General features: G+C 35.7%; 1 protein-coding gene across 3 annotated transcripts in view; it reads left to right on the top strand.

Annotated features, from left to right (window-relative positions):
- The window catches only part of shot (dystonin-like protein short stop), a 495,344-nt gene that overhangs the window by 287,950 nt on the left and 192,506 nt on the right, over window positions 1–14,888 (top strand). For all 3 annotated transcript variants that reach the window (XM_088229644.1, XM_088229645.1, XM_088229643.1), the window contains 10 exons: window positions 900–1,104; window positions 1,276–1,380; window positions 1,903–2,021; window positions 2,452–2,596; window positions 4,817–4,933; window positions 5,925–6,049; window positions 8,432–8,660; window positions 8,774–8,947; window positions 10,589–10,681; window positions 11,412–11,586. In XM_088229644.1, coding sequence (XP_088085770.1) covers window positions 900–1,104; window positions 1,276–1,380; window positions 1,903–2,021; window positions 2,452–2,596; window positions 4,817–4,933; window positions 5,925–6,049; window positions 8,432–8,660; window positions 8,774–8,947; window positions 10,589–10,681; window positions 11,412–11,586 — 1,487 coding nt within the window. The remainder of the gene's footprint in view (window positions 1–899; window positions 1,105–1,275; window positions 1,381–1,902; window positions 2,022–2,451; window positions 2,597–4,816; window positions 4,934–5,924; window positions 6,050–8,431; window positions 8,661–8,773; window positions 8,948–10,588; window positions 10,682–11,411; window positions 11,587–14,888) is intronic.

The following is a 14,888-nucleotide window of genomic DNA, read 5'->3' as shown; positions in this document are numbered from 1 at the left end:
TAAGGGGCTGTTATTTAGTCAGATTATTTTTACGCCTTGACAAAGGACAGCCGTTGTCCGTAACCGGTTGGTATTCTTATTTCAATTGAATGATTTTACAGAAAATATATACACAGTCACATAAAATCACAAAATTAGAGATTCAAATATCAGTTTAATTATAAATAATGATACGGGATTAATGTATGGAAACGTATGACAAGGACAGCACAGAAAGTCATGGTATGATCAGATTAACCAAAATCTTAAGTCTGACTATGTCAAAAACTGACACAATCGAAGGGCATGTATGGCAATGCATCAATTCTGAGGCGTGGCACCGTGGTGTAGTGGCTTAGATGCTTGCTTCACACACTGAGGTATCCAGGTTCAATTCCCCGTAAGATCCCAAAAAATAATTTTAATCTTTCTCAAGCCTGGGTATTCTTTGCGGGTAATTCCTCTCAATAAGTAAAGGCCTATTCATAATAGCATTATGATATTGAAAGCCACCATCACTTAGTTAGATCCGTTTTATAGGTCTTGTGACCTCTTTTTAGATCTTCACATTGCTAAAATTAATATTAAACTTAAATTAACGCCTAATTAAAAATTCTTTATTTATAAATGATTTGCATTATTTAAAATTTACTTTTACTGTTTTTAATGCCCCTATAATTGTCAGTGCACCTCAATATGTAGAGTCGATTTGTCTGTCACCTTCAATTCAATTTCCCAATTCTGACTGCAATAGGTTTTGTTAGTTCGTTAGCTTGCTAGTAAACCGGGAGATGCAAACCAGAGCCATCGCCACCCATTGACCGGCCATTGTGAAACAGTTTGTAAACAGAAACCTTTTTTATTGGCGCGATGATGGTAATGGTAGAACTAATATCGATTGTTATTTCTCTTCCTTTCAGGGTCACTGTCCTGCACCAGCGCTGGATGAGCGTGCGCGCGGCTTTCCAGACGCGCATCATGCAGCGGCTGGGCGGCGTGAGCCTTCCCGTGCAGCAGACCACGGTGCGACGTGAGACCAGGACGGTGCTGGAGACGAGGATAGCCGACACCAACCACCACTTCACGCAACTCATGGAGTGTGCGCAGTGGTGTCGCGACAGGCTGGTGAGTGCAGTATTATGACTTTTTAGGGAACACGATTATATTTTAAAGGAATAATTATTAAACTTACTGGGAGTCCTCAGTAGCAATCAATTTGATGTAAAAAGGGACTGAAATTCTTACATTTTGAGCATCTACATTTATTGTAATTTCCTATATCAAATATCTTTCTAGAAACAACTCCAAGAAGCTGACTATGGATCCGATCTTCCATCAGTACTGCAGGAACTTGACAGACATCAGCGAGAACATAAAGTCATTGACCAGTTCCATTCCAAGGTAACGTAAACTGCATAATAAATTTCATAGTTGTTTCTTTGGAAATAAATCTTTAAATCATCTCAGGAGTTTGAATCTTGGGATGGTTGAAGGAATTTCAGACCGCAGAGCTTCAATTAGTGATGTTGATATTCGTTTTAATCTCGTGACACTTTGAAGTACTGTTTTGGGAATTTTAGACCATTATTCAGGAATGCAATTGTTGGGACAAGGTCTGCTGGAAGATTCTCCCGATTTGATAATATTTCATTACAGTTTTTGGAATTATGAAGATCAAGATCATTAAATTGCTGGGTAATTATGACAACTAATCAGCATTTTTGAGTTACCCCTAAAAACACATATTTGTATCTTCCTCCATGAATGCTACAAATGAACAAGTCGTGATTCATTCAGATCATATTATGATGATTTGAATGCATGACTTGTCTTACTTACTCTGTGAAATGATGATCGATGAAGACGTCCCACACTTTCACATTATAATATTAAATGCTGAATGTTTGTTTGTTCCGTTTACAGGTGGAACAGTGTGTGCAGGCTCGCTCCAACTTCACTGGCGAGGAGTTGGTGCTCTACAACCAGCACTTGAGTCAACTGCAGAAACTGTATGCTGAGCTGTTATCCACATCAACCAAAAGGTCTGTACTCAATCATAATTGATTTATGAACGTACTAATACCGCTTTCGTGTGGTCTTATAACTCCACTCTGCTTCCCACGCTGCTCCTATCGGAGGTTATCACTTGAAGCGACTCTCAATTCTGAGCCATTCTGATGACCATTTCTGCATCTGGTATTCCAAACCACTGCCAAAGATTCCTAAGCCCTGATGCTCTTTTACATCCCATACCTCGTCTATCCTCTGTTTCCTTCCTCTGTGATCTGTTTATACGAGATATGTTGCCTTCTGTCTTTTGACTGGGGTTAACAGTTCTCTGCGCTTTTCAACTCCACTCTTACTCCTGTTAAATATATTGATGATTACCATTGTGCAAATGGATTCAACTTAATCCGTCTTGCGGCTTTTCCAAGGAATGCTTTGTTTTATTTATATCAAATAATTTTCCAGGTTATCAGACTTGGACGCACTCCACGATTTCCTGCAATCAGCTTCGGCCGAACTCAACTGGCTGAACGAAAAAGAGCAGATAGAAATCACCAGAGACTGGGCAGATCCGCATATCAATCTGACGGCTGTTGAAGAATACTACGAGGTAAATCAACAGCTACAAACTATACTAGATCACCCATACAATAAACTACCACATTCTCCTCATTTGTATAGTACTCATGTGTTTGGCTGATCTGTTTCATATTCTGTTTTGACTGTGAATAGTTTCGTCAGATCATTTATATGTTTTTTCATTTTTTCTTTTATCTGCAAGCACTCGTTTGGAAACGGAAATGAGGTTTGTCGATGCTATAATTATTTTTGCTTCTTATATTTCGGTTTAATTTTTCAGTGTTTTAGAGCAATAATATTGCATCATGTATAAAATAGTTGTATAAACAATATTTGTAAAGATCATTTGGTATAATAATTTAATTTTTCATATTATATAAACTACCAGCTATTAGGCTGATGTACGAGGTGTGTATATATGTAAATAACGGAATTTTTTTTAATTTTTCTGAATTAGCGGACATTCTTTATTCGCATAGCGAGGATTAATATTTTGTTGTGTTAACATCCAGCATAGTTATACAAATTTTACTTTCCAAATCCAGTGTGAAAATGTCCATTTGAAGATTACAAAAAATACAAGTTCATCATTTAAAAAAATAAGAGCGATATATCAAGTCTTGTGTTCTATGTCGACTAGTGTGACATCACAGCCGCACAAGAGTTAATGAATGACCTCTGAGATGGCAGTTATTATTTACATTGAACATTGGTTCTAACTTCGGTATATTATATTACTATGTTGAGATATTGAGTATTTCAATCAAGTCAGCACTTCTGCTCTTTTAGTGTACTCAAACCGAGCTCCTTTTAAAGGTCATCATATTTATTTATTTAAAAATTATAGCCTGCGTTACTTTACGGGTTGTTTAACCCATCACGTAATGCAGACTCTTCATATAAGGTAGAAGTTAATTAATAGAAAGCAGATAGCTGCTAAACTGCCTATTTGTACAGAAAAATAGGTCTATATTATCCGCAGAAGCCGTATTCAGCAAACAAATTGGTGAATTCTAAACTATTGGGAACACACAAACTGATCTCTATTTGGATTAAATATTCTTCCAATAATCAGCTTATAGAAATGATTCCCAAGAAAAAATTAACAAAGAGATTCGAGGGTGCTGTAATTTAGCATCCCTTCTAGAAAGAATGATAGATACAAGAATAGATAATTATTATTTTCTTTAATATATAAGTATCGCAAAAATCGCTTTTGAACCTTGGCAATTTCGAGGATGTGGTTTGATTCAGAAGGGTCCCAGATTATGGAACAGTATCTTATTCCTTAGAGAATCCCTTCTCTGGACTTTCGCCAACAAATCTATGTCTTTCTTAAAATAAGGACTAGATTTAGTAGGCATACTCCAGAGGTGGCTAAACAAGTTTTATAAACTTTGAGTAACACATCGTGAGTAATGTGGAGGGTGTTTTCCTTATTAGACATAGAATTGATTAAAACATCAAAAGAAACATTATTTCTTGTGTGTCAAAGTCTGATTCCTACAAATTCATTCTTAATTAAGAACTCATGCACTCCAACCATGAACGTTTTAATTACTGTTATTTTTTTATTCTTGTATACCAAATGATCTTTCCAATGCTTAATGCTCTTAGAATCCATTTATTATGTGTATGGAAACATTTTTGAGAAAGAGATTTTTTTAAAGGGTGGTATAAATAGTCAAGACCTTGACTCACGCACGAAAGGCTTCTGGTTCAATTCCCAGTGAGAACACAAAAATTTTATGTGATTTTTCTCAAGCCTGTGTGTTGTGCTGTAATTCAGCACTGTGATTGGGCCTCCTGGCATGTTGTGATGCAAAAACAAATGTTTTAAAAGGGTAAAAATTAGTCAAAAACACTGAACCTGGCATCTTTGATTCAACAAAATATTTATAGATTTAATATTCTCATCAAGTTGTCATTTGAAAGTCAAAAGAGATGCTATATTATTGCTTAATGAAATCTTGTAAATCTAGATCAAAAAAGTATGGTCAATTTTGTGTGTAATTTTCGTATGTAAATTTTAGGAAATAATACTCCAGTATTTTTACTTTCTTGATTTCAAATATGTTTTTTGTATTATGTAATATTTCTAAACACATAGTTACCTATTTTAATATTTGTAACTTTAATTTTTTCTTTAATTGCTTTTTTATTTTTATTGATGTCTAAATTTCAGTCCATGCTTAAGTCCATTGCTCGTGTTGTCCAATAGACCCGTACTTATTTTGAGCTTGTTTTACAGCAACTGATGTCTTCCCTGGAGAAGAGAGAACTGCAATTCAGCGCTGTGATTGATCGTGGAGAGGCCATGATCGCACAGCAGCATGTTGCTAGCAGAGTCATCGAAAGCCATTTGCAGGTATGTATGTATTTACAGGAATGGGGTTATCTTGAAACAGGTGGAAGAATTTGTGTATCCGGAAAGTATGTTTGAGTTGGAAATATTGAAAGAAGGGTGCACTAAAATCAACCTTAGCATATAAATGTTTCTCGCAGGAAGCAAAATAACCTATTCAGTCCTGTTGCCGACCCTTATGTGTGAAATTGCAAAATCAAGGATGGAAGTAGGCTGAATGCTGTCAAAATGCAATCTCTCACTTGAATGTGTAGAAAAAAAATGCACGATAGGCGCACAAATGTTGAGATTCATGCATTATTTAAGACTGAGGTGAGCATTATCGATGAAATCAAGAAAAGTGTTCTGCGTTGGTTTGGACATTAAGAGAAAATGGACAGCAGAAGAACAGCAGAAAAGATTTACAATGCGAATGTTGATGGATGTAGAAAACGAGTAAAGCTGATAAAAACATGGCATGACCAAATTCAGCAAATACTTGAAGATGGAGATATCGGAATGAATGTACAGGAAGCGAGGTTTGCATGCAAAGACAGAGTGATATGGCGTTCTTTTCTCTCTGCCACCTCTATGGAGAAACATTATTGGTGTGATAAAATTCCATAGTCAATCATTTTGATACGACGGCGTCGTATCATTCAAACTTCTTTATTTCATTTAACTTTTTTTGAAACTTTTTCTCTACAGTTAAAAAAAATAAAATAGAACCAAGGTGTTTCATTAATTTCTCAAATCAAAATTTCATTTCAAATTTACGTCATAAAATTGAGATGTTATGATTTTAGCAACCAAAATATTGATATTTTAAATCTTTCCATTTCTTCAGGTACCTAACTCATTGTACAATTTTAAACCCTTGTACAATGAGTTTTGAGACGTTTTTTTTGGTTAGTGACTTTTGCCTGAACGGCGACCACATATTTGTTTTAAGTATTATTCTCATTGTCGGTTTATTATTGCAATGTTTTTTATTGTTTTATGTATCTTTAATAAGGTCATGCAATCACAATGGGCCTGGGTACTCCAGCTGACCCTCTGCCTTGAAACCCACCTCAAACACACAACCGAGTACCACAACTTCTTCCAGGAGATCAAGGAAGTCGAGAAGTGGATGTCCAAGTAAGTAGAAAATTTTCTTATTGACATTTGAAGAGGACGGCTAAGACGGGCTCATTGCATTTTTCCAATTATAGAGATAGTATCGTCAATATACACCGCAAGACAAATAAATTTACGAGTTCTCAAAAAAAACTAAAATTGACATATAATGAATTATTCTTGATATTTAATTAGTTTTTTTTATATTGTTTGACATATGTGATGACTACTCGTTATTTCAAGGTTAAAATAAAAAATCTTACTCATGAATTGTACTTAGAAATTGCCATTATATATCAGGTATCAGATTACCCGAACCTTAGAGACCCATAACGGTTCATTTATGGTCGAGTGTTTGTGATGGAATAATAAAAGACATGTTATTTTTTAATTCATATTTAAGAAGTAGGTTCTTATCGCTTTATTTTAAATTAAAGTATTTTACATTTAAACATATTTATAACATTTAAAAATATTTAGTACTTAGTGAATTCACCTTTATTTTTTATAACATGTAAAATTCTATTATTTAGAGAAGCGTAAAGCGAATCTAAAATTTCTGATGTTATTTCTTCTTCCCAAACTTGAATTAAGTTTTTTTTTAATTCCTCAATGTTTTTTGATTTTTTTTTCCCGACTTTTTTTTTCATAATTGCCCATAAATTTTCTATCGGGTTCAAATCAGGGCTATTCCCGGGCCACGTCAACGATTTTAAGCCAATTTTCTCCTTGAATTCATTGATCTATAAAAAAACAATAAATTATTTATCATGTGGTCACAAAATGCATTTAAAAATAAATATATTTGTACTCACAGTGCGGGCTCTATGGCACGGCGCAGAATCGTCCTGAAAAATTGGGTCCGCGGTATACTGCGTAATGTCCTCGATTGTTGGAATAATATGTTTTTTTAACACTTTTTTGTACTGAATGGCATTCATCGTACCCTGTACAAAATTTAGAGGTCCTAAACCGTATGCTGTCATGCACCCCCAAATCATCACGTAGGGTGAATGTTTAACGGTTCGAGTGACTCACGACGGATGATATCTTTCCCCACGTTTTCGTCGAACTATCTTTCTGCCGTCTGGACCAAAAAGGTTGAATTTTGATTCATCAGAGAAAACAACATTTTGCCAATCCTCCAAGGTCCAATTCTGGTGCTCTTTCGCCCAATCCAGTCTAGCCTTCTTCATTTTGTCCGTGAGTAATGGTTTCTTTGCGGGACTCCGTGCTTGGAAACCATGCTCCAACAGCCGCCTGGACACTGTTTTTACTGAAAATGTTGATGTGCTGGTAGACTGCACCTCTGCGTGTATTTCAGGTGCCGTTAAAAATCGATCGCGCATAACAATTTTTTTTATTAAGCGATCATCTCGGGCAGATGTCACGCGCCCCCGTCCGCTTCCTTTTTTCCGTTCTATGGATCCAGTTTCTTGGATTTTTTTTAATAAAAACCTCTCTGCACCTTCTGAATACCCAACTCGACGAGATATTTCACAATTAGATATGTTTTCTTGCGACAATGTGATAATTTTGGATTTTATCGCAATCGACATTTGCTTTGCACTTTCCATGATTGTTGTGTTATGTTCACTCAAACGCGGGTAAAACAAGACTTTTGAGACATTTTAAAATGTAAATATTGTAGAAAGGTGACACATAGTGTCCTTAATTTATTAAACAAAAGAAAGAGGTATCGATAAAGGATTTCTTAGAAAAAGGGTTCAGTAAAGTCAAGGGGCGCGGTAGCAGGTAAACTCGTAATTTTTTTTGTCTTGCGGTGTATTGTATTTTTCTCCTGAGCAGGAGAACATAGAATGAAATATTTGAAATTTACAAAATCTGGTTCCTTGTCTTACAAGTTGTAGGAAATAAATTTGGGTCCACAGCTGGCAAAAACGCTGGCAAAATGCAACGAGATCATTTTTGTATGTTCAAGAAAGGTGTTCAAATTCAGTGAATTCTGTAGTTCTGGTCCTGACCGTTATTGATGGCAGCGAAGTATGGAATTCAATGCTGTCGAAATGCGATCTCTCAGGCAAATGGGTGGTAAAATGATGGTATGATAGATGCACAAATGTCCAAATTCGTGCATTATGGAATGCTAAAATTAAGAAAGGAGTGTTGCGTTGGTTTGGACATATAGAGCAAATGGACAGTGAAAGAACGGCCAATATGATTTACGATTTTAATGTTGTGAATGGATGCAGAAAAGAAGGAAGACCAGGGAAGACACGGCACGACCAAATTCGACAAATACTTGTAGATGGACATGTCAAAAGTCGGAGTAATCGGCGTGCTTGCATGCTTGCATAATTTTTTTTTTTTTTTAATTTCTGAACTTCCTTATTGACTAAGTACCTTTTTTACTCTCTCACTGGATTTTTCTTCTTTTCGCAGGCGCGAAGAGGTCCTGAACACCACTTTCTCCCAGTCAGAGTTTACTCTAGACCAGGGTGAGAGCCTTCTGCGAGGAATGCAGGAGCTCCGGGAGGAGCTGAACCAGCGCGGAGAAGCGGTAGCTCGTGTGGTACAGCGTTCGACTAATGTCTACCCTATCAGACAGCGCAAGCAACCAGTCACAAGGCCTATCAAGGCTGTGGCCGTGTGTGCTTACACCAGCGGAAGTGTGAGTATCTGCTTTATCATTTTTAATATTAAATACATATTTAAGTTCACGGTTTACTCAAATTGTAATTTTTGCTGTATTTGTTTAATTTTCTTCTTTGATTGTATCCTCAGCTTTCCCTGGAAAAGAACAGTTCTTGCACTGTTGTCGACGTGTCGGGTCGCACAAGATGGCGCGTGCGAGGCGGTGCTGGTGAGGCTCAGGTACCTTCAGCCGCCCTCGCCCTCCCTCCTCCTTGCCAGGAGGCCCTCGACGCTGCCCAGGCCCTTCAGGAGCGATACGATAGGGTACGTTAGCTTACATCGTCACCTTAACAAATTCGCATTTTTTTCTGTACATCTAGATCAGATGTCCCAACCGTATTTAACGTGCATACTGCTTGGCAGCCTGTTTCTCTCTTGTGTAGTATTATGTCATTGCCAGGTATTCTGATTTTTGTGGGATGTCTGGGTTTTTAAGCGAAAATTTATTTTTATTTATTTATTTAATGCATTTATGTACATTACAGAACATACAACAAAACAAATGCAGTAAAACCTCTATTTTACGTTTTTAAAGGAAGCAGCAAAAAAAGTGTTAAACTGAGGAAATCGCTAAAGTGAGGGCGGAAAAATTGTAAAAACGGTCATAATTGGGGATTATTCATATTTACCTATGATTTCATTAAAAATATTTTGTATTTTTTCAATCAATATCACAATGTGTTTTTTTTTTTATTCAATTTAAAAAAAAACATGCTTAAATAATTTAATTTAGGTAATTAACCTTAAAAATACTTCTCGTTCGTTTTTTATGGCCTTTTCACCTCTCAACTTGGGTGTTTTGTTCACTTAAAAACTTGAAAATGAAAATTTTAATTTGCATAAGATGCATACAATGATTTTTTCCTAAATATTGGGAAATTTTGTTAATATGGTATCACTTTTTTTAGTATGGCACCACAGAATTTTAACTGTCATTTACATCGCGGCAAAACTGTTTCACACTTTTATGATACTGTTTAAACAATCTTCTTTCCAAATTATGTTTATTACTTCAAATAATATTTCTATTGCCAAATTTTTAAACTTTCTGCATCGTGATTTATTGATGTTAAGACTTTATTTTTTCTAAACATGCGTCAAACGCATGTCACAATTGAGTAAAATGTCAAATTAGACACATAAACAAAATGGTCAATTACACTGAACGTACTTTGAATTTGGTTTGAGACAACAATTTACACGTTTTTTTATTTACCTTGATTTTATTCACCGTTTTGGGCGAACGCGGCGGCGCGCGATTCGGCGTCTTTTGACAGATCGAATGAGTTTCGAAAATTTTTCAACGTAAAACCGGGGTTCTGAAAAACGTGAGAAACGTTAATTGGGGGAATATTTGAATGAAAATGTTTGGAAAAAAATGGGACCTAAACTTTCGGCGTAAAAAGCGGGAAAAAGTAAAACTGAGGAACGTAAAAACGAGGTTTTACTGCAGTACAATTTGAATGTGAAGATATAAAAAAAATGAAGATCAAATAAAAATACCCAGTAATTAAAATAAAAGGATGCCATCCACTCTCAACTTTCTTTCAGTAGCATGAACGATGTCGATATCCGAAGCGATACAGTTATATAAAGACATTGCTCTTCCTACTGGTATTATTATTGGCAGGCTGGTTCTGCAAGCAGGAAGATTCGACAGCTTAAGCTGCCTATGCCTAAAGTAGTCGTACAGAAAAATATTCTCCATTACACCTAAGTTGATCATAATACCATGTATCAATCGGAAAATATACATAATCAAATATGCATTTCTCAATTTTGAATAACACGAAGCCAACCTTTGGCCCCGATAGTGTGGTGTACCTATGGGTAAAATCCTCAGGCTGATCACCTTCAAAGTTTTTATTTTCAATCGAGTGTTTGAATGTTATTTATTATTTCCAGCTTCTGGCTCTGTGGCAGAGAAAGCAACTGCGCATGAGACAAAACATGATCTTCGCTACCATCAAGGTGGTCAAAGGATGGGATTTAGCTCAGGTAAGATTTATTTATTTGCCATTTTTACCAATATAAAACTATTTATATTATCAATAGATGCCAAGACCGAAAAAAATGTGTGCTAAACTGTGTTAGTGCAGAATTTTCATTTGTCATTTGCACCAAAAGAGTATTTAAAACCCACCACTTTTTCTTCATATTTTAATGAACCTATTTTCCACAATGATTCTAAAATCCTTCAACCAACTTTCCTGTTTTGACCATCTACTTTTATTATTTCACTATGTAACTTCTTGCTCGACTATCTAACTCTTTTTACTACCTAATTTTCTCATTACTTCCTGTTCCACTATTTCATTTCTTTGTGCCAGCATCTGACTTTCTTCTTGCATCATTTTACTCTCTTGTACCATCTAACTTCCCTGTTCTGCCATCTAACATACCTTTTCCACCACCTAATTCTTTTTTCCACTATCTAATTTCTTCATAACTACCTGTTCTACCATTTAATTTCTTTGTCCCACCATCTTACTCTCCTGTACCATCTAATTCTCCTGTCCTACCATCGAACTTCCTGTCCTATTATCTCACATCCTTGTTCCACCACCTAACTCTCTTACCATCTAACATCCCTGTAACAACTTCTCCTTTACTTTCTTACATTTTCCATTACTTTTCCTTCACCTAACATCACTGTCACATATATAACTTCCTCGTCACCATCTAACTTTTATAGCTCATCATCTAACCATCGGATTCTCTTTCCCAGTTCTTGGCCATGGGTGCGGAGCAGCGCGGCGCAATCCGTCGTGCGCTGAACGAAGACGCAGACAAGCTGCTGCGTGAGGGCGATCCCGGCGATCCGCAGCTCAGAAGACTGCGAAGGGAAATGGATGACGTCAACCGACTGTTTGACGAGTTCGAGAGAAGAGCAAGAGCAGAGGGTGAGCCGTTGATATTATTAATTACTATTTTCGCATGTTCTTTGCAAAATAAGCTGGAATTAAAAAGTTGAAATAATCTATTGCTTTCAATATTCATTTCTTTAAACGGACAAACCATCACGACGCTTCTCCACGAGGATAGACAGAGAGGATCGAACGCCGTCGTTTCCTCTACATTCATACTTTGTGATCTGTCATCATCATCCAACAGATGGAAGAGTTGAGGAAATCTGGGAGTTTAAACATAGACCGAATGGCGAATGTTACACCGTGTGTAAAGTGGCCACTCTACCCGACATCCCGCCTGCGCGCATGCGTGAAGTGGCCCCGTAATGTTGCCAGACCGTGAACAATATACACAAATATTTTATATTTTTTTATTATGTTATGTTATATTTTACAACAAAAGATATTACACTGACTGGACTATAAAAAAAACAGGTACTTTTAGTAGACAAATGTAAAAAACAGTAATTTAATAACTAAGCAAATTAACACCGTTTAATATTACTAAGGCTTATTAATAGAAAGCCGGTTAAAAAATTCGACTACCCTGGCAATACCAACAAAATGTCCACGTAATTTTTTTGTAAAAGGCAGATTTGCCCATAAAATAAAATAAATAAAATAAATAAAATAAATAAAATAAATAAAATAAATAAAATAAATAAAATAAATAAAATAAATAAAATAAATAAAATAAATAAAATAAATAAAATAAATAAAATAAATAAAATAAATAAAATAAATAAAATAAATAAAATAAATAAAATAAATAAAATAAATAAAATAAATAAAATAAATAAAATAAATAAAATAAATAAAATAAATAAAATAAATAAAATAAATAAAATAAATAAAATAAATAAAATAAATAAAATAAATAAAATAAATAAAATAAATAAAATAAATAAAATAAATAAAATAAATAAAATAAATAAAATAAATAAAATAAATAAAATAAATAAAATAAATAAAATAAATAAAATAAATAAAATAAATTTTTTAACAAGTAGAGGAATTTGTGTATCTGGGAAGTATGTTTACTAGGGATGGAATGACTGTGAAAGATATTAAAAGGAGGGTGAGTGCTGGGAACAGAGTGAACGGAGCACTTAAATCAACCTTGGCAAATAAATGTTTGCACAATAAGTTTTTCTGGGTTATTATGCCGTGTGTCGTTCGTACTCTCTACCGACGTTTCGGATCGCGTTACAGCGTCCATCATCAGGGTTGATGTTATTTGTGTATGAATATATCGCATAAAGATTGCAATGTAACACAGATTTGTGATACAGTATAGATCCTAAGTACATAATGGTACACATTAATCTAAACGACTACGACACGGTACAAGTCCCAAATACATAACATCACACAAAAACTACTACGACACGGTAAAAATTCTAAGTACCTAACCTAACACATATTCATACACAAATAACATCAACCCTGATGATGGACGCTGTAACGCGATCCGAAACGTCGGTAGAGAGTACGAACGACACACGGCATAATAACCCAGAAAAACTTATTGTGCATCTTAACGGCCGTGAAAATCTAAGAAGTTTCATCAAATAAATGTTTGTCACAAGAGGCAAAATTAGCAGTTCACTACGGAGCCCTGGTCCAGACCCTGATGTATGGGAGCGAAGTATGGACTTGGAAAAACAGGGATGAAAGTAGGCTGAATGCTGTCGAATTGCGATCTCTCAGGCGTATGTGTGGTAAAACTATGTACGATAGATGCACAAATGTTGAGATCCGTACCTTGTGTAAGGCTGAGACAAGCACTATCGACAAAATCAAGAAATGAGGTCTGCGCTGGTTTGGACATGTAGAACGAATGGACAGCGAAAGAACGGCTAAGAATATTTACAATGCGAATGTTGATGGATGCAGAAATAGAGGTAGACCGAGAGAGGCATGGCATGACCAAATCCAACTAGTACTTGAAGATGGACATGTAAAAAGTCGGAATAATCGGCGCGCGTGCATGAGAAGATGTATGAATGTAGAAGAAGCGAGATCTGTATGCAAAGATAGAGTGATGTGGCGTTCTATCCTCTCTGCCTACCCTTACGGGGAAACGGCGTGATGGTTTGTTTTTGTTGTTTTATATATTTGTTTATATGCGTCCATACGACTTGTTCCTATGAGAAAGAAATGTCCGCGAACATATTATTAACATAAATTTCTGACTTGGACAAGATTATCTGTGTTATTGTTTTGATTAAAAGTGGGCTGGTTTTTTATGGTTTAAAATGTATTATGTTTTATTGAGCATATGAATTCTGACTGTTGTAAATATCAATCAGTATCATTCGCTGTTTCCACCCAAATGATTCACCAAAAATTGCAAAGAAATTGAATCACTGATAGAATTTTAAAAATTAGATTTCCTCCTTTTACCTCGCAAAGAATTTTCAACTTTATTCGGCATTTCAAACAAGCACCGCAGAGTGGGCACAACGGTCAGCTAGCTCATAATAGCGTCAACTCCTTCTCAATAGATCCTGCCACAAGAAGTTTCTAGATAGTCAGAACCTGAAACAATGAAGCTCTCTCGATTATTCAAACAGCGAATGATTTTTTTAATAAAAAGGCCAAGGAAAGTATCACGCATGTGCGAAATTGCAATCACAGCGCTGCCTTTGGCAAGAAATACTATCGGTACTTAGGCTACGATGGGGAACAGTGAAACAGTGGCGGCCTCCGTGGTGTAGTGGTCAAGACGCTTGACTCACGCACGGAAGGTCCCGGGTTCGATTCCCGGTGAGAACACAAAAATTAAAAATGTGATTTTTCTCAAGCCTGGGTGCTCTGTGATGTAATTCACCACTGTAATTAGGCCTCCTGGCCTGTTGTGGTGCAAAAAAAAATGTAAATGTAAAAAAATATTTTTTCAAAATCAGTAGCTCAATCACAAATAACTATCGACGTGCTAATAAGCGACGTGATAACAATTTCTCGCCACGGTTGTTCACCGTATTCGCGATCACAATGGAACATCCGCGAACACCTAATATTAAATGTCAAAATATTTACGTTTCGCGACGTATAATCCTGCTGGGCAATCACGTATTTGAATTTCACAGGTGTAAATATGGAAAATATTCCACAACTGCTATTTTTATTTATTTATTATCATGCTATTTATTGCATTTAGCCGGCGGTTGGCAAGCAAATAACAAGATATCAAGCAGTCGCCATAGTAATCGTAATTTAATTTTAATTTTTTTGTATTAGATACTTCTTACTATTTTGCAAATGCAATATATTGTATTTTTTTTTGTAGTAAA

This window comes from Micrasema longulum, unplaced genomic scaffold, assembly GCF_059751315.1.
Source record: "Micrasema longulum isolate JH-2025_06_02 unplaced genomic scaffold, ASM5975131v1 h1tg000691l, whole genome shotgun sequence".
Lineage (NCBI taxonomy): Eukaryota > Metazoa > Arthropoda > Insecta > Trichoptera > Brachycentridae > Micrasema > Micrasema longulum.
Note: the sequence above shows the minus strand (reverse complement) of the source record. Positions and strands in the feature narration are given on the sequence as shown.